We start from the raw sequence: 26817 nt of genomic DNA on the forward strand, positions 1-26817 counted from the left end.
TCTTGGAGATTATGCCTCCTGCTTTGTTCTTCTTCCCAGACTGCTTTGGTAAGTCTGGGTCTTATATGGTTCTGTATAAATTTTAGGATTATTTGTTCTAGTTCTGTGAAAAATGTCATGGGTAATGTGATAGGGATTGCGTTAAAACTGTAGATTTCTTTGGGTACTATGGCCATTTTAACAATATTAATTATTCCAATCCAAGAGCATGGGATATTTTTCCATTTCTTTAAGTCATCTTCAATTTCCTTTATCAATATTTTATACTTCTCAGCATATAAATCTTCTACTCCTTGGTCAGTCTTATTCTTGTGGTTTTTTTTTTTGATGTGACTTTATTTCTTTTACTATTTTTTAAAAAATTTTTTGCTGCATCAGGTCTTAGTTGCAGCATGCGGAATCTTTTGTTGAAGCGCACAGGCTCTTGTGGCACATGGGCTTCTCTCTAGTTGTGGCACATGGGCTCAGTAGTTGCAGCCCATGGGCTCAGTTGCCCAATGGCACATGGGATCTTTGTTCCCTGACCAGGGATCAAACCCATGTCCCTTGCATTGGAAGATGGTTTCTTAACCACTGGACCACCAGGGAAGTCCCTTGATGTGACTTTAAAAGGGATTGTTTTTTCACTTTCCCTTTCTGATATTTTATTGTTAGTGTAAACAAATGCAACCAATTTCTGTATGTTAATCTTGTATCCTGCTAAGTTGCTGAATTTGTTTTATCAGTTCTACTAGTTTTTGTATGGCATCTCTAAGGTTTTTTTGTTTGTTTGTTTGTTTTTGCTGTACGTGGGCCTCTCACCACTGCAGCCTCTCCCGCTGCAGAGCACAGGCTCCGGACGCGCAGGCCCAGCGGCCATGGCTCATGGGCCCAGCCTCTCTGCGGCATGTGGGACCTTCCCGGACCGGGGCACGAACCCGCATCCCCTGCATCGGCAGGTGGACTCTCAACCACTGCGCCACCAGGGAAGCCCAAGTTTTTTATGTTTAATATCATGTCATGCTATAATGACAATTCTTCCCTTCCAATTTAGATACTTTTTATTTCTTCTTCCTGTCTGATTGCTGTGGCTAGGACTTCCAGTACTATGTTGAATAGAAGGGGTGAGAGTTGGCATCCTTTATCTTCTTCCAGAATTAGCAGGAAGGCTTTCAGCTCTTCACTGTTGAATATTATGTTGGCTCCGGGTTTGTCATAAATAGCTTTTATTATGTTGACAGATGTTCCCTCTATACCCACTTGGGTAAGAGTTTTTATCATGAGTGGATGTGAATTTTATCCAATGCTTTTTCTGCATCTATTGAGGTGATCATGTGATTTTTATCTTTTCTTTTGTTGATGTGATGTATCACATTGATTTGCATATGTTGAACCATCCTTGCAACCCTGGAATGAATCCAGCTTGATCATGATATATGATCCTTTTTATGTGTCGTTGGATTTGGTTTGCTAATATTTGTTGAGGACTTTTACATATATATTCACCAAAGATATTGGCCTGTAATTTTCTCTTTTGGCAGTGTCTTTGTCTGGTTTTGGTATCAGGGTGATGGTGGCTTCATAGAATGCCTTTGGGAGTGCTCCCTCCTCTTCAGCCTTTTGGAAGAGTTTGAGAAGGATTGGTGTAAGTTCTGTGTATATTTGGTAGAATTCCCCAGTAAAGCCATCTGGTCGTGGACTTTTGTTTTCAGGGAGAGTTTTTTTGTTTGTTTGTTTAAATTACAGATTCTGTTTCACTTCTAGTGATTGGTCTGTTCAAATTGTCTATTTCTTCTTGATTCAGCTTTGGTGGGCTATATGCTTATAGAAACTTGTCCTTTTCTACTAGGTTGTCCAATTTGTTGACATATAATTGTTCATAGTATTCTTTTATGGTTTTTTGTATTTCTGTGCTATTGGTTGTAATTTCTCCTCTGTCATTTCTTATTTTGTTTATTTGGGTCTTCTCTCTTCTACTTGGTGAGCCTGGCCAGAGGTTTGTGGATATTGTTTAACCCTTTTAAAGAACCAACTCTTGGTTTTTATTGGTTTTTTAAATCTCTATCTTATTTATTTCTTCTCTGATCTTTATTATTTCCTTCCTTCTGCTGACTTTACATTTTGACTGTTCTCTTTTTTCTAGTTCTTTTAGGTGGCAGGTTAGGTTGTTTGAGATTTTTCCTTTTTTTGAGGAAGGCCTGTATCTCTCTGAACTTCCCTCTTAGGACTGCTTTTGCTGTATCCCATAGATTCTGTATGGTTGTGTTTTCATTGCCATTTGTCTCAAGGTATTTTTAAAATTTCCTCTTTGATTGCATCGTTGGCCCATTGGTTTTTTAGTAGCATGTTATTTCATCTCCATGTAATCTTTTTTTCCCCTTCTTTTCCTTGTTTGATTTCTAGTTTGATGCTGTTTTGGTCAGAAAAGCTTGAAATAATTTCCTCTTAAATTTGTTGAGGCTTGTTTTGTGCCCTAGTATGTGGTCAATCCTAGAGAATGTTCCATGTGCACTTGAAAAGAATGTGTATTCTGCTTTTATTGGATATAATGTGCTGAAAATATCAATTAAGTCTAACTGTTCTATTGTATCCTTTAAGATTTCTGTTGCCTTATTGATTTTTCTGTCTAGAAAATCTGTTCATTGATGTGAGTGGAGTGTGAAAGCCTCCTAATATTATTGTATTCCTGTCAATTTCTCCCTTTATATCTGTTAGTATTTATGTATTTGGGTGCTTCTATATTGGATGCATATATATTAACAAGTGTAATATCCTCTTCTTGATCCTTTTATCATTATATAGTGTCCTTCTTTATCTTTCTTCACGGCCTTTGTTTTTAACTGTCTTGTCTGATATGACCATTACTACCCCACTTTCTTGTCATTTCCATTTGCATGAAATATCTTTTTCCATACCCTCACTTTCAATCTATGTGTGTCCTTTGCCCTAAAGTGGGTCTCTTGTAGACAGCATATTGTAGGCTCTTATTTTATTATCCAATCTGCAACTCTATGTCTTTTGATTGGTGTATTTAGTCCATTGACATATAAGGTAATTCTTGATAAATATGTATTTATTGTCATCTTAAAACTTGTTTTCCAGTTGATTTTGTATTTTTTCTTTGTTCCTTTTTCTTTTTGATTTTCCTATTGTGGTTTGATGATTTTCTTTTGTATTAGGCTTGAGTACCTTTCTTTTCGGTTTTTGTGAATGTTTTTGATTTGTGGTTACTCTGGTTTTCAAGTATATAAACCCAAAACTCTATCTATTTGCTTTAGACTGGTAGTCATATAGACTCAAACACATTCTAAAAAAATCTGTATTTTCTTACTGTCCTCCCCCATATTTTATTATTTTGATATCCTTTTTATATCTTCATGTTTATCCTTTTGCTGTTCATTGTGGTTATCATCACTTTCACAAAAAATTTTTTTTTTATCTGGGTACTGGCTCATTTAAGTGGTTTACTTTCCAGTTGTGACTTTCTTTCCTATAGATTCTTGATTCATTTCTATTTAGAGAAAACATTTCAATATTTCTTTCAGGATAAGTTTAGTATTGCTGTACACTTTTAGTTTTTCTTGTCTGAGATTTTTTTCTCCTTCTATTCTAAATGATCATCTTGCAGGGTAGAGTATCCTAGATTGCAGGTTTTTCCCTTCCAGGACTTTGAATATATCTTGCCACTCCCTTCTGGCCTGCAGTGGTTCTGTGGAGAAATAAGCTGATAGCCTTATGGGGGTTTCCTTGTAATTAACTCTTTGTTTTTCTCTTACTGCCTTTAGAATTCTCTCTTTATCTTTAATGGTTGCCATTTTAATTATGTCTTCATGTAGGTCTGTTTGGGTTCATCTTCTTTGGGACCCTCTGTGCTTCCTGTATCTGGATATATGTTTCCTTCTTTAGCTTTGGGAAGTTTTCAGCCATAATTTCTTCAAATACATTTTTGATCCCCTTTTACCTTTGTTCTCCTTCTGAGATCCCTATTATGCATAGATTGGCACACTTTCTGTTATCCCATAGGTCTCTTATATTGCTTTCATTTTTTTCTTTTGTCTTTATTTCTGCTGTTCTGATTGGTTGGTTTCCATTATTCTATCTTCCAAATTACTTATTTGTTCTTCTGCATTATTCAATCTGCTATTCATTGCCTTTAGCTCAGCTTTCATCTCAGCAAATGAGTTTTATGTTTCTTGTTAGTTCTTTATAGTTTCTAGTTCCTTTTTACAGTAATCTGCATTTCTATCAATAGCCTTTCTTAATTCCTTAAGTATTTTCTTTTTTTAATTTATTTTTTATTTTGGCCATGCCACAAGGTTTTTGGGATCTCAGTTCCCCAACCAGGGAACCTGGGCCATGGCAGTGAAAGTGCCGAATCCTAACAACTAGACCACCAGGGAACTCCCTCTTTAAGTATTTTCATTATCTCCTTTTTGAACTTGATGTCTATTAGACTGAAAATGTCTGTTTAATTGTTTTTTCTTTCACAGAAATTCTCTTGATCTTTTAATTGGGAATGGTTCCTCTGCTTATTCATTTTGTATCTATTTCTCTGACTCTATGAGGTTAGGAGAAAGTTATCTGCTGTAGTCTTGAAGGGCTGTTTTTTGTGGGAGCATCCCTGTGTAGCCTGTGTGAGTTTAATATTTTTGGTGTGAGGGCTGTTTTTAGTATGGATGCCTGCCATGTCTTTCCTCAGTGTGTGCTGGCTGTTATCCCCTTGATAGGGGGTGAGACTGCTGTTGTGATGACCAGAGACTGCACTGGCTATTGAGCAGGAACTCCTCTTTCTTCTGTGGTTATCACAGCCCTGTTGGGAGCAGGGTCTGTGATATTGAGCAGGGTCTGCTCCCTAGTTGTTGGAGTAGACGCCCCCAGATCCATTTCTGAGCTGCAGTATAAGGTAGGTGGGATCACAGTGCTCATGCTGGGAGAGGAGTCACTGAGTATTCCTCATATATGGCCTTTATTATGTTGAGGTTCATTTCCTCCATACCCACTATGTTGGGAGTTTTTATCACAAATGGATGTTGAATTTTGTTAAATGATTTTTCTGTATCTATTGAGATGATCATATGGTTTTTATCCTTTATTTTGTCAATGTGGTATATCACATTGACTGATCTGTGGATGTTGAATAATCCTTGCATTCCCGAAGTAGATCCTACCTGATCATGTTGTATGATCCTTTCATGTATTGTTGAATTCAGTTTGCTAATATTTTGTTGAGGATTTTTGCAAGTAAGTTCATTAGGGTTATTGACCTTTTAATATCCCTTTAATTTTCTTTTTCTTTGACATCCTTGTCTGGTTTTGGTATCAGGGTAATAATGCTGGCCTCATAAAATGAGTTTGGGAGAGTTCCTTCTTCATTTTTTGCAAAAGTTTAAGAAATTGATATTAATTCTTCCTTGGATATTTGGTGGAATTCCCAGTGAAGCCATCTGGCCATGGGTTCTGGTTTGTTGTGAGGTTTTTGATAATTGATTCAACCTCGTTTCTAGTAATTGGTCTGTTCACATTTCCTATTTCATCATAATTCAGTCTTTGTAGGTTGAATGTTTCTAGGAATTTCTCTATTTCTTCTAGGCTAATTTTTCAACATTTAATTTTTCTTAGTGGTCTCTTTTGTTCCTTTGTAATTCTGTGGTATCAGTTGTAACTTCTCTTTTATTTCTGATTTTGAGACTTTTTTTTCCCTGATGAGTCTAGCTAAAGTTTTGTTGTATTTTATTTATCTTTTGAAAGAGCCAGGTTTTAGTTTCACTGATCTTCTCTACTGTCTTTTTAGTCTCTATTTCATCTATTTCTCTTCTGATTATTTCCTTTCTTCTATTAACTTGAGGCTTCATTTGTTCTTTTTTTCTACTTTCTTAAGGTGTAAAGTTAGGTTGTTTATTTGAGATTTTTTTGTTTGTTTGCTTCTTGACATAGGCATTTATTGTTATGAAATTCTTAGAAATGCTTTTGCTATACCCCTTTTTTGTAGGTTGTCTTTTCATTTTCATTTGTCTCAAGGTATTTTTTGATTTCTAATTTGATTTCTTTGTTAACCCTTGGTTGTTCAGTAGCATGTTGTGTAATCTCCACATATTTGTGAATTTTCCAGTTTTCTTCTGTAATTTCTAGTTCCATACAATTGTGGTCAAAAAAAGATACATGTTATGACTTTAATTTTCCTAAATTTATTAAGACTTGTATTGTAGCCTAACATAGGCTCTATCCTAAAGAATGTTTCATGTGCACTTGAAAAAATGTGTATTCTGTTGCTTTGGGATGGAATTTTCTTTATATATCTGTTCAGTCCATCTGGTTTAACATGTATTTTAAGGCTAATGTTTCCTTATTAATTTTCTGTCTAGATAATCTATCCATTGATGCAAGAGGGGTATTAAAATCCCCTACTATTATAGTATTGCTGTCTATTTCTCCCTTTAGGTCTGTTAATATTTGCTTTATATATTTAGGTATTCCTATGTTGGAGATTTATATATGTATAACACACACAAATGTTATATCCTCTTGTTGAATTAACTTATCATTATGCAATGCCCCTTTGTCTCTTATTACAATCTTTAACATCTATTTTGTCTGATGTAAGTATAGCTATCCTAGCTTTCATTTGGTTTCCGCTCACATGGAATATCTTTTTCCATCCCTTTACTTTCAGTCTATGTGTGTCCTTATATCTGAAATGAGGCTCTTACAGGCAGAATATAGATGGTTTTTTGGTTTTTTGATTAATTCAGTCACTCTTTGTCTTCTGAATGCAGACTTTAGGCCATTTACATTTAAAGTAATTATTTTTTTAATAATCTTTTTAGAAAGTTATTTGTTTATTTATTTTTCTGCACCAGGTCTTAGTTGTGGCATGTGGGATCTTCATTGCTGTGTGCAGGATCTTTAGTTGCAACATGTAAACTCTTAGTTGTGGCATGTAGGATCTAGTTTTCTGACCAGGGATTGAACCTGGGCTCCTTGCTTTGGGAGCATGGAGTATTAGCCCCTGGACCATCAGGGAAGTCCCTAAAGTAATTATTGATAGGTAGGTACATATTGCCATTTTGTTCATTGTTTTCTGGCCATTTTATATTTCCTCTGTTCATTTCTTCTTTTGTTGCTCTTTTCCTTTGTGTTTTGATGAATTCTATAGTGATATGTTTAGATTCCTTTCTCTTTTGTGTATTTACTATTGGTTTTTTGCTTTTTGGTTACAATGAGGCTTACATGTAACAACTAATATTTATAATAGTCTATTTTACACTGATAACTTAAGTTTGAATGTATTCTAAAGTTCTAGATTTTTTTACTCTCTCCCCCAACATTTTATGTTTTTGATGTCACTTTTATATCTTTTTATCTTTGTATCCCTTAACTAATTATTTTAGTTATAGTTTTGCTACTTGTTTTTTTACCTTCAAGCTTTATAAGTGATCTTATATCTACCACTTTTGCAATATTACTATATTCTGAATTTTACTATATATTAACCTTTACCAGTGAGATTTATACTTTCGTGTTACTAATTAGCACCATTTTCTTTCACCTTAAAGAAGTTCCTTCAACATTTCTTACAAGGCCAGTCTTTGGTGATGAGCTCCGTTAGCATTTGCTTATCTGGAAAACTCTTTATCTTTCCTTCAATTCTGAATGATAACTTCCAACCAAGAATACTCTACCCAGCAATGTTATTTCCTTCAGAACTTTGAATATATTCTGCCTCTCGCTTCTGGCCAGCAGAATTCCTGCTGAAAAAACCTTCCCTTAGTATTATGGGGGTTCCCTTGTATATAATAAGTTGTTTTTTCTCTTAATGCTTTTAAGATTCTCTTCTTGTATTTAGCTTTTGACATTTTAATTATAATGTGTCTTGTTGTAACTCTCTTTGGACTCATCTAATTTGGAAATTTTGGGCTTCCTGGATTGGATGTTTCCTTCTTCAGGTTAGGGAAGTTTTCAGCCATTATTTCTTCAAATAGGGTTTCTGCCCCTTTCTCTTTATTTGGGATCCCTATAATGCAAATGTTGATCTGCTGATGTTGTCCCATAAGTTCCATAAGCCATTTTCACTTTTTTTCCCATTTTTCTTTTTTGCTCTAATTGAGTGAGTTCAACTGCTCTGTTTGAGTTCATTGATCCTTTCTTCTGCTTTATCTCGTCTGCTGTTGAACCCTTCTAGTGTATTTTTCAACTCAGTTATTGTATTATTCAGCTCTGTGACTTCTGTTTGGTACTTTTTAATATTTTCTATTTCTTTGTATTTCTGTGTTCATTTCATTCTTTTCCCAAGTTCAGTGAGCATCTTTATAACCGTTTTGAATTCTTTATCAGGTAAATCATACACCTACTTTCATTAAGGACTTTTTCTGAGGTTTTATCTCATCCTTTCATTTGGAGCCTATTCCTCTGTTTCTCACTTTGCTTGACTCTCTGTGTTGGTTTCTATGCATTAAGTACAACAGCTACCTCTTCTATTCTTGAAGGAGTAGCCTCATGTAGGAGATGAAAATTATGGTTCAACCCTGCCTAACTCTTGGTGGTCTCTTACACCACTGTGATTGTCCAAGTAGCCTATTTTATTTTTAGCAGTTCCCAGTAGCTGAGTGTGTGCCAAGAACTATCAGTGCCCCAAAGGGGAGAATCTCAATCAGGACCTAGATTCAGGCTGATTGGAAGCCAGACCCTCAGGTGATGTTGGAACAATAATAATGCCTCTCAGGGATCACTGTCCTTCAATGCCTGATATCCAGTGTCTTGAACCACTGTATTATATATTTTGTCTATTTTTCTTTTTGGTTGTTTCAAGCAAGAGGGTAAATCTAGAGCCTCTTACTGCTTTTACCTGACAGAGGAAGTTTTCTCCCTCCATTTGAAAGCTCTCACTCCCTCTGAGCATTTAGGCTTAAAGTATTCTGTCCTAGATGGGTAGCTTGGGGGCAGTTTTGCTTTAGGGACTGGGATAATAAAGTTTCTCACAAGCTTATTTCCTCTGGCTCTTCTTGCCATTGTGCATACTCTGACCTCTGTTACTTCAGAGCAATAGGTGTGTATATATAGCTTAAGTTAAATCATCCACCATGAAGTCCAAAGATCTACCTAATAATATATGCCAACCATATATTTCTGAGAGACTTCATGGGAATCTGTGAACAGGATTTAGATATTTGTAGAGCAATATTTACAATTCAATGTAGGGCTATGTGGGTGTGAACTCAGGAGTCAAACTAATTTGAATCCTTACACTACTGAGTTATACTTTTTAATTTCTCTCTCAACTTTTTTTTACCTATAAAATAGGGATTTTGAAATCTTTATCTCTAACAATAGAAACCATACCTCATAGGTCTGTTTTGGGGGGTTAAGTGAGATAATCTATGTAAATTGCTTAGCCCAGGGCTAGTATGCAGTAAGTATTCAGTAAATGATCACCACCATGCATCATCATTTTCCTGGAGGAAACAGCATCATAATTCCATCTCAATCTCATCCAGTACTTTCAGTGGAGCCTAAGTATGTACATATTCAAGGTATATAACATTGACTCATGCAAATTTAACTTTATATTAGCTATACCATCAGTCACAACAAAATTTTAATTATAGAAATAGTTTATAATGCTTATATAATCACAAAGTAGAACTTCTGGTTTCAGCCCCAACTTGTAAAGAGCTTGGAAATCATCATTCCTGTCCTTACCATAAGAAAAAAACCTGAACAAAATGAAAATCAACAGTTTTTCTTAGCTCAACCAGAGAACTGAAATCACAGGGAAAACTGCCCCTCCAAAAACTGAAGAGACAGGCAAATAGAATCACAGCTTACTGGGAGCAGAAGCTGCTACAGCCAGTCACTGGTAGGAATATGGAGTAATTGACAAATTATTGGAGACTGAGTGTGGACCAGCTTGAGAGTTAAAAACTATTGGGGCCCAATCTTAGGGGACTTTTGTGGGGTTTACCCCCAGAAGTTCCACCAAGTTCTCAGTTCTCATGATAAGTAAAGAAACAAAAATAAGGGAATTCCTTAATGGTCCAGTGGTTAGGACTCAATGCTTTCACTGCTGTGGCCGAGGTTCAATCCCTGGTCAGGGAACTCAAATCCCACAAGCCATGAAGTACAGAGAAAAAAAAAAAGAATTATACTGGACTTTTTTTTTTTTCTTTCAGACACCATGCTAGCAAAAAGAGAGTGGTGTGAAATATTTAGTATTGAAAGGAAAAAAACACCAACCTAGAATTCTGTATCCAATGAAATTCGCCTCTAAAACTAAAGAGGAAATGAAGACCTTCTCAGACAAGCCAAAACTGTAGGAATCTTTCACTAGCAGGCCTGCCTTGCAAGAAATGTTGAAAGTTCTTCGAGAGATAGAAAATGATATGGGTCAGAAATTCAGATCTACATAAAGAATGGAAGAGAAATAGAGAAGAAATAAATAAAGGTAAAATCTTACTTTTTATTTATAATTGATTTCCATATGCAACTGTTCATGGTAATAATAGGGGCAATGTATTGAGATGATGGATAAGGGAAATGAATGACAGCCATGTTATAGGATGGCAGGGAGGAGCTGGGAACACTTATAATGTACCTGTACTACCTATGAAGCAGTATAATGTTATCTCAAAGTAACTTAAATTGGTTGTAAATGTATAAGGCAAACTCTAGAGCAGTCACTTAAACTCCTTTTAAAGAAGTATAATAGATTTAGTAAGAGAAGATAAAGTTGAATCATAAAATTCTCAGCTAAAACCAGAGAAGGCAGAAGAAGATTTTTAAAAGTGCAATAAAGAGAAAACAGTTATAGTTGTATTACTATATACCATGTTCGTATCACTAATCACTTCAAATGTAAATGGTCTAAATACACCAGTAAAAGAGACAGTCAGCTAGGATTAAAAAAAAAAACAACCCAAGACCCAACACCTACTTTAAATCTAGACACAGATTAAAAGTAAAGAAATAGAGAAAGATAAACTATGCTAACACAAATCAAAAGAAAACTAAAGTAGCTATATTAATTTCAGATAAAGCAGACTTCATAACAAGTAAAATGATGAGGGATAAAAACGAGCATTACATGATAAAGGAGTCAATTCTCCAAAAAGACATACAATCCTTAACATGTCTGCACCCAACAGCAGAGCATCAAAATACATGAGGCAAAAACTGACAGAAGTGCAAGGAGAAACTGATAAAGCAAATACTATAGTTGGAGACTTCAACACCCCTTTATCAGTAATTGACAGAAAATCAGTAAGGATATAACTGAACTTAACAGCACCATCAATCAACTGGATCTAATTGTTAGACGACATATTCTATAAATATCAACAGCAGAATACACATTCTCCTCAAGCTCATAAGGGATATTTACCAAGATAGACCCAAATTCTGGGCCATAAGGCATGCCTTAATAAATTTTGAAGTATAGAGATCATACAAAGTATATTCTCATGCCAAAACAGAATTAAACTAAAATCAGTAACAGAAAGATATAGATAGCTGGAAAGTTCTAAAATATTTGAAATTAAACAATACACTTTGAAATAACACATGGGTTAAAGAAGTGTCAAGAGAAAGTTTAAAATATTTTCAACTAAATGAAATACAATCTATCAACTTGTGGGATGCAGCAAAAGCAGTACTTATGTGCATTCAGTACTATGAATTTTCCTATATTAGAAAAGAAGATCTAAAATCAATTATCTAAGTTTCCACCTTAGGAAACTACAAAAAGAAGAGCAAGTCAAAAGTGGAAGAAAAGAAAGAAAAATTAGAGCATAAATTAATGAAATTTTATAAAAAGAAATCAATAGAGAAAAATAAACAAAACCAAAAGCTGGTTCTTGGGAGAAGATCAGTGAAATTGATAAACCTGTAGCCAGGCTAACCAACAAAATAAAATACAAAGTAGTAATATTGGAAATGAAAGAGGTGTCATCACTACTGATCTTATGTACATTAAAAGGATAAAAAGGTTTGCATTTCTCTAATACCTAGTGATGTTGCACATCTTTTCATGTGCCTCTTGGCCATCTGTATGTCTTTGGAGAAATGTCTATTTAGGTCTTCCGCACACTTGTTGATTTGGTTGGTTGGTTGTTTTTTTTTTGTGATATTGAGCTGCATGAGCTGTTTGTATATTTTGGAGATTAATCCTTTGTCCATTGATTTGTTTGCAAATAGTCTCTCCCATTCTGAGGGTTGTCTTTTCATCTTGTTTATGGTTTCCCTTGCTGTGCAAAAGCTTTTAAGTTTCATCAGGTCCCATTTGTTTATTTTTGTTTTTATTTCCATTACTCTAGGAGGTGGGTCAAAAAAGATCTTGCTGTGATTTATGTCAAAGAGTGTTCTTCCTAACCTAGAGACTGTCACACAGAGTGAAGTAAATCAGAAAGAGAAAAACAAATATCGTATATTAATGCATATACGTGGAATCTAGAAAAATGGTACAGATGAACTGGTTTGCAAGGCATAAATAAAGACACAGATGTAGTGAACAAATGTATGGACACCAAGGGGGGGAAGGGGAGGAGGGATGAATTGGGAGATTGGGATTGACATGTACGCTAATATGTATAATAGATAACTAATGAGAACCTGCTGTATAGCACAGGGAACTCTACTTCACTGTACAGCAGAAACTAACAAAACATTGTAAAACAACCATACACCCCCCAAAAAAAAAAGATAAAAAGGAACATTGTGAATAACCTATACTCACAAATTTCATAACTTAAATGAAATGGACCAATTCCTTAAAAGATATGATGTACCAAAACTCACAAAAGAAGAAACAAGTACCTTAATAGTACACAGGGGACTTTCATGGAAATGAGACTCTTCTGTATGACTCTAATGGTGGATACATGATATTATACACTTGTCAAAACCCACAGAACTGTACAATACCATGGGTGAAGCTTAATATAATTCATGGACTTTAGTTAATAATGCATCAATACTGGTTCATTAATTGTAACAAATATATCACGGGTGAAGCTTAATATAATTCAAGTATTTCAGTTAATAATGCATCAATACTGGTTCATTAATTGTAACAAATATATCACACTAGTGCAAAATGTTAAGGGAAACTGGGGGGGGCGGGTAAAGGGAAACTGTAGTATTGGCTCAATTTTTTTTGTAAAGCTAAAATTGTTCTTATAAAGTCTATTAACTTTTAAAAACCATACAAATTACTGTGACACATGGCAGACTGCTATAAAACACACAAATTTAGTGTGACACATGGCAGACTGCTATAAAACAACAGCTCAAAGCAGTTGGCAGCTATCATAACGCCTTTGAATCTCAGCTTCAAAATTCTATTATCTTGGGGAGATCAAGATGGTGGAGTAGAAGAATGAGGAGCTCACCTCCCCCTCACAAACGCATCAAAAATACATCTACATGTGGAACAATTATCACAGAATACCAACTGAAAGCTGGCAGAAGATCTATTATACAACCAAAGCTGCAAGAAATATCCCCATGTAACAGGGTAGCACAAAAAGAGAAAAGAAAAGGAAAAAAAGGAAACGGGATGGGACCTGCATCCCTGGAATACAGCTGTGAAATAGGAAAGGTTCCCTCACCCTGGGAACCTCTTTCACAGCAGCTAGGTGATAAAACCTGGGCTTCAGCAGACAGACCTGGGGAGAGGACTCAGTATGGCTGCATGGGGACAACCCGAAAGGCCTGGAGTATGGTTTTGGGCATCATGAGGGGTACACGCAGGCCAAAGCACAGGTCTGCCACAGGAGCCTTATTATCAGAGTGCAAAGGGGGGGTGTGGGTCTGCCACAGGAGACTCACTGTCAGCATGTTCACGGGGAAGCGCAGCTCCAGCCAAAGGGGCTTTGTGCGTACATTCATGCCAGAGGTGGGTCTGACGTCCGAGCTGATTGTGAGCGCTCTGCAGAGGGGTCTGATCCAAGGGCAGTGGACTTTGTGGGCATGCACACCAAGTGGCGGGTGGCTTCACAGAGTCACACGTCCCAGTGGACAGCCCCTGGGGGAGAATATGCAGTTATGCTCCAATAAATTGGACAACCTAGAAGAAATGGACAGGTTTCTAGAAATATACAGCCTGTCAAAATTGAGTCATGAAGAAACAGAAAATTTAAACAGACCAATCACTAGAAGCAAAATAGAATCTGCTATTAAAAAAAAAAACACACAAAAAACTCCCTGTAAACAAAAGTCCAGGAGCAGATGGTTTCAATGGAGAATTCCACTGATCATACAAAGAACTTATACTGATCCTTCTCAAACTCTTCCAAAAGATTGAATAGGAGGAAATACTCCCAAAGTCATTCTGTGAAGCCACCATCACCCTGATACCAAAACCAGACAAAGACACTACCAAAATAAAAATTACAGGCCAATATCTTTGGTGATATAGATGCAGAAATCCTCAACAAAATATTAGCAAACCGAATCCAAGAGCACATATAAAGGATCATACACCATGATCAAGTTGGATTCATTCCAGGGTCATAAGGATGGTTCAACATATGCAAATCTATCAATGTGATACACCACATTAACAAAAGAAAAGACAAAACCACATGATCATCTCAATAGATGCAGAAAAAGCATTGGATAAAATTCAACATCCATTCATAATAAGAAAACTCTCATCGAAGTGGGTATAGAGGAAACATCTGAGCACAGTAAAAGCCATCTATGACAAAGCCACGGTCCACTAATACTTAATACTAATCCTAAATGGTGAACTGTGAAAAGCTGAAAGCCTTCCTGCTAATTCTGGAAGAAGATGAGGATACCCACTCTGACCGCTTTTTTTTTTTTTAATTGGAGTATAGTTGGTTTACAATGTTGTGTTAGTTTCAGGTGTGCAGCAAAGTGAATCAGTTATACATATACATACATCCACTCTTTTTTAGATTCTTTTCCCATGTAGGCCATTACAGTGTATTGAGTTCCCTGTGCTATACTGTAGGTCCTTGTTGGCTATATATTTTATATATAGTACTGCATGTATATACCAATCCCAACCTTCCAGTTTATCCCTACCACCCCACACCCTGGTAACCATAAGTTTGTTTCTACTTCTGTAACTCTAGTTCTGTTTTGTAAATAAGTTCATTTGTACCCTTTTTCTAGATTCCACATATAAGTAGTATCATATGATGTCTTTCTCTGACTTCCTCAGTATGACAATCTCTAGGTCCATCCATGTTGCTGCAAATGGCATTATTTCATTCATTTTTATGGCTGAGTAATATTCTATTGTATATATGTACCACATCTTTATCCATTCCTCTGTTGTTGGACATTTAGGTTGCTTCCATGTCCTGGTTATTGTAAATAGTGCTGCAGTGAACATTGGGGTGCATGTATATTTTCAAGTTATGGTTTTCTCCTGATATATGCCTAGGAGTGGGATTGCTAGATCATATAGCAGCTCTATTTTTAGTTTTTAAAGGAACCTCCATATGGCTGTCCATAGTGGCTGTACCAGTTTACATTCCCACCAACAGTATAGGAGGGTTCCCTTTACTCCACACCCTCTCCAGCATTTATTGTTTGTAGATTTTTTGATGATGGCCATTCTGACCAGTGTGAGGTGATACCTCATTGTAGTTTTGATTTGCATTTCTCTAATAATTAGTGATGTCGAGCATCTTTTCATGTGTTTGTTGGTCATCTGTATGTCTTCTTTGGTGAAATGTCTATTTAGGGCTTCCACCCATATTTTTGATTGGGTTGGGTTTTTTTGATATTGAGCTGCATGAGCTATTTGTATATTTTGGAGATTAATCCCTTGTCAGTTGCTTTGGTTGCAAATATTTTCTCCCATTTTGACGGTTGTCTTTTCATTTTAAGTTTAATTAGGTCCCATTTATTTTTTTTATTTTAATTATTCTAGGAGGTTGATCAAAAAAGATCTTGCTGCAATTTATGTAAAAAAGTGTTCTGCCTATAGTACTCCGAGCTTTATAGTGTCTAGCCTTACACTTAGGTCTTTAATACATTTTGAGTTTATTTTTGTGTATGGTGTTAGGGAGTGTTCTAATTTCATTCTTTTACATGTAGCTGTCCAGTTTTCCTAGCACTATTTATTGAAGAGACTGTCTTTTCTCCATTGAATATTCTTGCCTCCCTTGTCATAGATTAGGTGACCATAGGTGCATGGGTTTATCTCTGCACTTTGTATCCTGCTCCGTTGATCTATATTTGTTTTTGTGCCAATACCACTCTGCTTTGGTTACTGTAGTTCTGTAGTATAGTCTGAAGTCAGGTAGCCTGATTCCTCCAGCTCCACTTTTCTTTCTCAAGATTGCTTTGGCTATTCGGGGTCTTTTTGTGTTTCCATACAAATTGTAAAATTTTTTGTTCTAATTCTGTGAAAAATGCCAGTGGTAATTTGATAGGGATTGCACTGAATCTACAGATTGCTTTGGGTAGTAGAGTCATTTTCACAATACTGATTCTCCCAATCCAAGAACATGGTATATCTCTCCATCTGTTCGTGTCATCCTTGATTTCTATCATCAGTATCTTATAGTTTTCTGAGTACAGCTCTCTTCCCTTCTTAGGTAGGTTTATTCCTAGGTATTTTGTTCTTTTTGATGTGATGGTAAATGGGATTGTTTCCTTGATTTCTCTTTCTGATCTTTCATTGTTAGTGTATAGGAATGCAAGAGATTTCTGTGCATTAATTTTGTATCCTGCAACTTTACCTAATGCATTGATGAGCTCTAGCAGTTTTCTGGTAGCATCTTTAGGATTTTCTATATATAGTATCATGTCATCTGCAAACAGTGACAGTTTTACTTCTTTTCCAATTTGGATTCCTTTTATTTCTTTTTCTTCTCTGATTGCCGTGGCTAGGATTTCCAAAACTATGTTGAATAACAGTGGTGAGAGTGGACATCCTTGTCTTGTTCCTGATCTTGGAAGAAATGCTTTCAGTTTTTCACCATTGAGAATGATGTTAGCTGTGGGTTTGTCATATATGGCCTTTATTATGTTGAGGGAGGTTCCTTCTATGCTGACTTTCTGGAGAGTTTTTATAAATGGGTGTTGAATTTTGTCAAAAGCTTTTTCTGCATCTATTGAGATGATCATATGGTTTTTATTCTTCAGTTGGTTGATGTGGTGAATCACACTGATTGATTTGCAAATATTGAAAAATACTTGCATCCCTGGGATAAATCCCACTTGATCATGGCACTCTCACCACTTTTATTCAACATAATACTGGAAGTCCTAGCCACAGCAATCAGAAAAGAAAAAGAAATAAAAGGTATTCAAGTTGGAAGGGAAGAGGTAAAATTGTCATTATATGCAGATGATATGATACTCTAGGGTTTGTCTTTAGGGTTTTCTATGTAAAGACTCCACACAAGATCTATTAGAATAAATGAATCCAGCAAGGTAGCAGGATACAAGATTAATATACAGCAATCTGCTGCATTTCTTTACACTAACAATGAATTATTAGAGAGAAAGTAAAAAATAAAGGATTAAAAAAATTTTTTTTACTGATGTGTTAAAAATCACACTTTTAACATGTGATTTTAAAATTTTTAAAAATTTTTTACTTTTTTACTTTTTTTACTTTTGAATTTTTTAAATTTTTTACTGATGTGTTAAAAATCACATCAAAAAAAAAATCTAGGAATAAACGTAACCAAGGAGATGAAAGACCTATAAGCTAAGAATTACAAAACATTGATAAAGGAAACTGAAGATGATTCAAAGAAATGGAAAAATGTCCCATGCTCTTGGATTAGAATTAATATTGTTAAAAATGGCCATACTACCCAAAGAAATCTACAGATGCAATGCAATCCATATCACATTATCCATGACATTTTTTACAGAACTAGAACAAATAATCCTAAAATTTATATGGAACCATAAAAGACCCAGACTTGCCAAAGCAGTCTGCGAAGAACTAAGCAAGGAGGCATAACCCTCCCAGACTTCAGACAATACGACAAAGCTACAGTAATCAAAACACCATGGGGGGCTTACCTGGTGGCGCAGTGGTTGAGAATCTGCCTGCTAATGCAGGGGACACAGGTTCGAGCCCTGCTCTGGGAGGATCCCACATGCCGCGGAGGAACTACGCCCGTGAGCCACGACTACTGAGCCTGCGCGTCTGGAGCCTGTGCTCCGCAGCAAAAGAGGCCGCAATAGTGAGAGGCCCGCACACTGCAATGAAGAGTGGCCCCCGCTTGCCACAACTAGAGAAAGCCCTCGCACAGAAATGAAGACCCAACACAGCAAAAATAAATAAACTCCTACCCCCAACATTAAAAAAAAAAAAACAACACCATGGTATTGGCATAAAAACAGACATATGGATCAATGGAACAGAGGTCCAGAAGTAAATCCACACACCTATGGTCAATTAATCTTTGACAAAAGAGACAAGAATATACAATGGAGAAAAGATAGTCTCTTCAGCAAGTGGTACTGAGAAAGCTGGACAACTGCATGTAAATCAATGAAGTTGGAACACACCCTCACAATGTACACAAAAATAAACCCAAAATGGTTTAAAGACTTAAAACAAGACATGACAGCATAAAAATCCTAGATGAGAACAAGGCAAAACATTCTTTGACATAAATCGTAGCAATGTTTTCTTAGATCCGTCTCCAAAGGCAAAAGAAATAAAAGCAAAAATAACCAAATAGGACCTAATGAAACTTTAAAGCTTTTGCACAGCAAAGGAAACCATAGACAAAATGAAAAGACAACCTTTAGAATGGGAGAAAATATTTGCGAACGATGTGACCTACAAGGGATTAATTTCCATAATATACGAACAGCCCATACAACTGAATATCCAAAAAGAAACCCAATCAAAAAATGGGCAGAAGACCTAAATAGACATTTCACCAAAGAAGACATACAGATGACCAACAAACACATGAGAAGATACTCACTATCACTAATTATTAGAGAAATGCAAATCAAAACCACATGAGGTATCAATTTACACCCGTCTGAATGGCCATCACTTAAAAATCTATGAACCTACTGTATAGCACAGGGAACTCTACTCAGTACTCTGTAATGGCCTATATGGGAAAAGAATCTAAAAGAGTGGATATATGTATATGTATAACTGATTCACTTTGCTGTACAGCAGAAACTAACACAATGTTGTAAATCAACTATAGTCCAATAAAAATAAAAATCTATGAATAACAAATGCTGGAGAGGATGTGGAGAAAAGGGAATCTTCCTACACTGTTGGTGGGAATGTAAATTGGTGCAGCCACTATGGATAACAGCATGGAGGTTTTTCAAAAAACTAAAAATAGATTTATCATACGATCCTGCAATCCCACTCCTGGGCATATATTCGGAAAAAATGAAAACTCTAATTTGAAAAGATACATGAACCCCAGTGTTCAAAGTAGCACTGTTTTCAACAGCCAAGACATGGAAGCAACCCTAAGTGTCCATCAACAGATGAATGGATAAAGAAGGTGTGGTATATATACACAATGGAATACTACTCAGCCATTAAAAAGAATGAAATACTGCTATTTGCAGCAACATGGAGAGATGAATGGATAAAGAAGGTGTGGTATATATACACAATGGAATACTACTCAGCCATTAAAAAGAATGAAATACTGCTATTTGCAGCAACATGGAGAGACCTCAAGATTATCCTACTAAGTAAGCCAGACAGATAAAGACAAATATATGATATCATTTATATGTGGAATCTAAAAAAAAATAATACAAATGAACTTATTTACAAAACAGAAACAGACTCACAGACATAGAAACAAGCTTACGGTTACCAAAGGGGAAAGGTGGCATGGGGGATAAATCAGGAGTATGGGATTAACAGATACCCACCACTATATATAAAACAGATAAACAACAGGATTTACTGTATATGACAGGGAACTATATTTGGTATCTTGTAATAACCTATAATGGAAAAGAATCAGAAAAAAAATGTAACTGAATCACTTTTCTGTACACCTGAAAGTAACACAATATTGTAAACCAACTACAGTTTTTTAAAAAAATTCTATTATCTTGCAGATTCTAAATCAGCTGGTACTGTTTTAGTATGATACACACGATGGAGAGAATGCAACATATATAGATTACTGTATACAGAGCTGTGGTAAGTGTCGTATATGTTTACAATTTTTGTCTAACTTGTGTTCCTATGTATTCAGGCATCCTCCCTCCTCCTCTTTTCTTCACCATTCCACATAAGCACCATTCCCAGCTCAGCTCCTTCACCAGTTTGGGTGCCAAAATCCACTCTCAGTTCAATAAACAAGAAGGTACAGTGGAGTTAGTTCTTACCCAACTAAATCCCAACATTGTGTGCCTTCTGTCTGGTCACCGCTGTATCCCATTTCCTAGAAGGGCTTCTGATATAGAAGGCACTCATAAATATTTGAGTAAATGAATGGACTGCCTAATACCTTAAGAATTCTCTCACAGTTAAGCATTTTTTCAAAGTTAAAATTATCTCAACTGTTAAAAATATTATCAAAGAATGCCAGGCCAAACTGAGGTAAAACTCTAACAAATAACATTTATTTTTCTTTTACATATGTATTTCACAGCCCAAACATCACATTGCCTTCAGAGAAAGGTGCTCTTATGCCATTATATTTTACTATATACCGCACAGGCATTAAACATTCTCATTAACGTGATGAGACAATCTGCTGGTAAACATTTAAACACAGACATTGGTTTCAATATTTCAAGAACATATTTTTGGTCATAACCAAGAAGTACATCAAAATATGATAACACTGGCTAATATTTTTCAAGCAAATAATATTTAACTCTGCATAGTTTATACAATAGGCTGTGGTAATAAATAATATCACCAATCTCATCAACTATTAACTGGCCACAAAAAGCCTAACATTCATTTTAATTATGATATGAAATGCTCTACTGCTGTAGGTTCAACATAGCCTTAAAATGTTGTGGGTGTTTTAACCTTGGATACATGAAAAGAAAAAGTACTAAACTGGACTAAAAAGGAAGTACTAACTTGGTATGTTTTGGTTAACTACCAATATGTCATGTCCACGTATTACATTCCTAACATGAAGGCAAATATTTAAATAGAAAAACTAGCAGTCCAAAAAACGTGAGTGTGCAAATTGTGAGGAAAACATTGCATTTAAATTTGCACTCATTTGCAAATTACAGTACTAGATCAGTATAAACACTAACAGGAAAAATATTCAGCAGGAAAGAATGGGAACGACCTCTCACAGCAGAGAACTAGTCACTGTGAGCTGCTTCAAAGTGTGCTTACACGCTGCTTACAGTGTATTTCTGGTGTCCTGGAGCTTCTAACTCCTTATGACTATTCTTCATTCAACAAAGGAGACTGCAGGCATGCTTCAATCAGTGGTAAGAATAGGAAGAAAAACCTGAAACTGCAACATTTTCTTCCTTGATTTGGTGTAAAGGTCCTTCTCATTATTATAACTAACTTACTTATATGCTAACTTCTAACCTCAAATGTTTTCTGAATCAGGTTCGCTAAATGCTGTAAAGAATAGCTACCCTTCATACAATACTAGGTTTTGTTTTATTTAAGTATGTCAGCATGATAAAAGGTACACATGCACAGTCATTCTACCAGCCCATATACGCAAAACTCAGCCTAAAACTCAGCTTGGATCAGATTCAAATTCTACACAGAGATTCTCTGTATTGTTTTCAATGGGTTAACAACTGCTTGGAAAGCAGAAATGCCTAATAATTTCTGCAGTGTGTTTTTTAATTGAAATGTTTATAAAAATAAAGCCCCAATCTTTAAGTCTACAGAATGTCAAGAATGCTATGAGGGATGTTAAAAGCACTAGGCAAAACCCTCGTTTTCAGCGTCCCATCTGCCCCACAGGAGAAGATCCGGTTGCCCTGGGTGATGTCGATCTGCATGACTCCAGCCCCAAGGTTTCTGAATATGGACTGTTTAGCGTGTTCATTTTTAAATGAATGAAGTAGGCCATGGCCTGTCAACCTCCAAACCTAGTTTAAAGAAAAAGTGAAAACATAAAGTGTAAGTCATTTAAAAAAGAGAGAAAGAGATGAAAAACTTTTAAAAACATGGGCTTCACCTCTGTTCTCCCAGCCCAACTGATCTCATTAAAGCCCAACTTTCCTGTCCACTACCTCTTTTCTAACAGTTTACCTAATTGGAAATAATACCATTCACAGGGCTCATTTACCATCCTTACACTTCCCTGTACCTTCTTTCAAATGCCTCTCTTCACATCCTCTTGTTTCACATTAACCACATATATCTCATCTCTAATACAATTAAATATTTCAGCTAATTCAGTTAAATACATTCCTAATGCTAAGTTAGGCCCTGGGACAATATAAAAGAACAGTACCACCTCGCTTCTCTGGAGACCTCAACTGTACAAAACAGAGTCAGGTACTGGAGGCAGAGGTGGGAAGAGGGGAGGGGGATGATGTGAGAAACCAAATTCATGTCATCAAAAAATCAATGCATTAGTTAAACTCATACACTTACTCAAACAGAGTTCTTTAGAGCTTTTTAATGACCTGAGAGTATACTGAGATTGATTATCTGGTTTTCTAGATCCTAACAATTTAGAAAGAACCACACAGAAGTAAGGGAGGAAGCAATATATTTGTACGGAGAGGGTGGTGAGTTTTTCGGTTTGGTTCCCCCTCCCCGATCAATCTTGACAGCAGGTAAAGATAATATTTAGCACATTCCAACCTCTTGTACTGACTCACCTTTATGTTACCTTCTGCTGAACCTGTAGTAAAATATTCCTCACAGGGATCGAGAGCCAGCGCCTTAATTGCAGAGTCATGTGCCTGGAATGTGTGAATTAGCTGTCTCTGCCTGATGTCAAAAATGCAGATGTAGCCTTTCCTGCCTCCAGATATTAGGAGTTGCTGTTTTGGTGCGTACTGAAGTACCGTGGCACCATGATCATGGCATGTGAAACCTGAAGAAAAACATCAAGAGCCTTTCCCAAATGATGTCTACCTTAGCACTTCTGGTAATATTTAAATGCACATTTAAGTTATACAGAAATTACTGTCACATTTTCCCTTCTAATTTCTATAATCATGATCAAAATATTAAAAAAGATGGCAAGCAACGACAGAAAAAACATACATAATCTCAGTATGAAAACACACACCAGTATACACAGGAAGTTTAAACTTTATGCCCAAACTAAGTTATACTGTCTCATAAGAATGTAGAAGCAAAAGTGCAGAGGAGAACAAGCTTCTCAATGATATTCAATGTCTTCATTAATACCCACCAATAACAAGTATTTACCCTTTCCCAGTTCCTGCCCATACATAAAACCTCATCAAAAGTCCTTTTCTATAGCACAGGGAACTATATTTAATATCCTGAGATAAACCATAATGGAAAAGAATATGAAAAAGAATATATGTATAACTGAATCACTTTGCTATAAAGCAGAAATTAACACAACATTGTAAATCAACTATACTTCAATAAAATATATATTTTTTAAAGTCCTTCTCAGCTAAGTAATTGAAACTACACTAGTGTGAAAATTACCAGCCCCAAGTTAAGGAGTTAACCTTCCCAGGACTCTCTGCATTCTAATGTGATTAACACCTTAAACTAATATGTGGCAAATCTTTAAGAGATGTTAATAATTATTTGCCAAAAACAAAGAATTTTGCAATCAAAACTGGGAAATAACTACACCTTTCAAAAATACACATCAGCATAGTAAAAGACTCAAATCTGTTTTGTTTTTTTTTTAACAAAGTCCTCCTAGCTATGTTTAACCCAAACATACTAGAGCTTTGAGCACTCTTGGTGGCATTATATGAAAGAGTGATCTTTAGGACAGCAATGTGGAAAACACTGTCTTAAAAGGAATAATGTTTAAATGGCATTATTCAGATTTCTAATCATAAGTCTGACTTTTAGTTTACAGGCAGATTTAATTCTCTGAAATATGACCTCATTTCTGCTGAGCTCAAGGAATACTTTGCAACTGATTTCTTCAGCAGCCTTGTTAGTAGTGCCACTCTCCATACCACATTTTCTGAATGGAATACAACACAAAGATTATTCTAGGCTAGCTGGGTTTCTGCGACCATACCTATTTACCTCAGCAAGGTAGCCAGATATTCTAGTTAACTTTTAGAATTTTATTCACTCTATACATTTCTCCATTTTTAACCCGTGAATAAACATGCACTGGATTTACTGGTTAAAATAAAACCAGGAAAGCATTCTTTCACAGTGTACTGAAAATCAAAGACTTAGCTCACCTACCATGAATGAGGCTGTTTCCAGGTGATATCAATGTGTCCCAGAGGCATACATTTCTAATAAAGAATAGCAAAAATACATCATAAACAAATTGTTCTAAGTCATCACTGGGGTAAACTGCGTCTTTACATCAAATATTTTTACTTATCGAATCTTATGTTGTTTTGTTCACTCACATTTATAAAGCAGTGATTCTCAACTAGGATGAGGGTAGAGGTTGGGACTGGGGTTATATCTCTTCCAAGAGTTTATCCTTTTCAAACTACAGGGTCTGTCTCACGTGGTCCCACCTGACCCTGCTCCATCTCATCCCCCGGCCCTATCTCTTTTCCATTATCACTCCACGGAAAATGAGACATGATTTCCTGAGTAGAAGAGATGCTTCTATATCCTTGGGGGTAAACACTGCAGGGAAATGAGAGGTGTTATTCATGGGCACAGGTTGCCAATGAAAACAATCTGAGGCAAAGAAAATGTTGAGAATGATGGCTACAGAGCCTCAAAAACTTGACAGTATTAACAGCAATAAAAAAAATAGCTTTAACATAAAAATTCCACATACTTTTTAGTAGATTACATTAGGAGTAATTTTGGTCTTTCTCGTTTTGGTAAGGAAAACTACTTGAAGAATTCTGTAACAAAGTTTTTGTATTCCTGAGGTGGAAAAACCTGACTAAATAGAAATCCATACTTTCTAGCAAGAATACCTTTCTGCCTAAAATATGCTTATTTCTTTTTTGCATCTCTGTCAACCTACCTATTGTCATTGGACTGTCCAGATGTGGCAACTAGACTTGAAGAGGTAACAAATGCAAAGTCACTTGTGGCTTTACTGTGGCACTGCCAACTCTATGGGAACAAAGTGCAGCTGATGTTATCTCAAAATCCAGTAAAATGTGGTACAGTACACACACACAGCTCTGCTAATCATATACTACATGCATGAGCTAAGAACACTTTTTAAAAACTAGAATAAAGAATAAGTGATAAGAGGATTAGCTGTCATCTGCATGTTACTTGGCTAATACCCAATAATTTTTTAAAACTGGAAGAGTTGGCAGAAACATGGAATTAAAGATTATATAACAAAGGAATAAAACACCAAGTACATGAACTTAACCTACCAGCCTCACCGTGCCCCGACCCTCCAAGTGCAGACATGCTTGTCTGCATCACCACATGTTCTAACATGATTTGGATTAATGGATGAAGTGGCCTATTGGGATTGGTTATTTTATAATCTAATAAGAAACATTCTGGAGCAAACTGGCATACATGGAACCTGTCTGGTTCTTAATACAGTACCTAAAACGAATCACTATAAAACTCTATCACTAAGAAGTCAGAGATTTCAAAACAGATAAAAGTGTAATAAAAATGTATCCTGAATAAGACCACACACAGAGAAGGCCCCTAAAAATTTCAAATGTAATGGTCACCCTTCAAGCTGTGAAAAGCAAGTTTTTTGCATTTTAGTCATTTCAGTCTAAAACTAGGGCAATGATGGTGCTGGGCCGTGGCTGCTGGACAGAGTGGTCCCTTTCCCAACAGATCCACCAATGGGATTTGCTGTCTGAAACAAACGCTTCACAAACAAAGTGGCCTCCCTATGTGCTCTGCAAATGCTGAGTGATACTTACCATGTAAGGTTTGGGATTTGATGCAGTTTGGTTTACTTGCCAGATACTCAGAAAACCCTCTCCGTCTGCGACACCACACTGTAAGAATGGCATAAATATTAAACACAGCTTCTGAGTAGCCATATCGAAGGTAAAATCATTTATGAAATGGAGAGTCACTCAGTCCCCACTTAACCAACATTCTGCCTGTACCTATGCTCCTGCTGCTGTAGTTCTCAAGAAAGCCCAAGTACTGTAGATATCCTGCCACCTTTTAAATTATTTTCCATGCCTATTTCACTGTTTTCCTCCAAACTTCTGTAGCAGAACTTAGTAAGAAATTGGAAGATTTCTCTTAGGTGCCTGACTCTGCACACAGGCACCATCAACATACTCAACAGAAACAGAATTCTTTACCCTCACAGAATATTTAGTATCTGTAAGTACATGATTAATTAATCCACACAAAATTCTGTGGATTTATGCTTTTCTTGAGAGCCAAGGGGCTATATAAACAGACACCATCAAACTGCCTGCTCAACTTAAATCCAGAGTGACTGAATTTGTTTGTAAGTGTAGTTTTACTAGCTATTTACTCAAAATATCTGCAGTTCTTTTCAGACAAGTTTAGCAGTAACCCCCAGGAACTAACCTTGTTGCCTTGTGAGTTGAAATATAATCTGGTAACTCTTGCATTGCCAGCTTGGCGGAAACAGACAAGCTGCTGAGGTCTTGTCCATTCAAACATTCGTACACTGCCATCCTGAGCACCTGTAAGATCTGAGACGCAAAAGGAAAAGCAAAAAATAAGAAACAAAGCTGAAGAAAGAGTTCCAACATTTCCCATTCTATAGGCCAACTTCAAAATGATAGAGATCACTTGCAGTCCTTTGATATAAATAATATACT

At 36.2% G+C, this 26817-nt stretch overlaps 1 protein-coding gene and 1 long non-coding RNA gene across 9 annotated transcripts in view; one reads left to right on the forward strand and one right to left on the reverse strand.

The window, feature by feature from the left end:
• Positions 1–26817, forward strand: part of LOC308613889 — a 113069-nt gene that overhangs the window by 78315 nt on the left and 7937 nt on the right. For 5 of the 6 annotated variants that reach the window (XR_014015333.1, XR_014015334.1, XR_014015335.1 and 2 more), the window contains exons 3-4: positions 10146–10417; positions 20035–20119. This is a non-coding gene — a long non-coding RNA (uncharacterized lncRNA). Of the gene's footprint in view, positions 1–10145; positions 10418–20034; positions 20120–21880; positions 21961–26817 lie in introns of those variants that run through there. The other variant, XR_014015338.1, reaches the window with a different exon arrangement.
• DMXL2 (Dmx like 2) overlaps positions 20535–26817 on the reverse strand; it is a 169859-nt gene continuing 163576 nt past the window's right edge. For all 3 annotated transcript variants that reach the window (XM_081227961.1, XM_081227960.1, XM_081227962.1), the window contains 6 exons: positions 26561–26688; positions 25930–26007; positions 25047–25138; positions 24293–24345; positions 22750–22967; positions 20535–22008 (listed from right to left, as the gene is read on the reverse strand). In XM_081227961.1, the coding sequence (XP_081084087.1) occupies positions 21799–22008; positions 22750–22967; positions 24293–24345; positions 25047–25138; positions 25930–26007; positions 26561–26688 (779 nt within the window). In that variant the 3' untranslated portion in view covers positions 20535–21798. The remainder of the gene's footprint in view (positions 22009–22749; positions 22968–24292; positions 24346–25046; positions 25139–25929; positions 26008–26560; positions 26689–26817) is intronic.

Source organism: Mesoplodon bidens (genome assembly GCF_964165515.1).
Source record: "Mesoplodon bidens genome assembly, chromosome: 3".
NCBI classification, from domain to species: Eukaryota; Metazoa; Chordata; class Mammalia; order Artiodactyla; family Ziphiidae; genus Mesoplodon; species Mesoplodon bidens.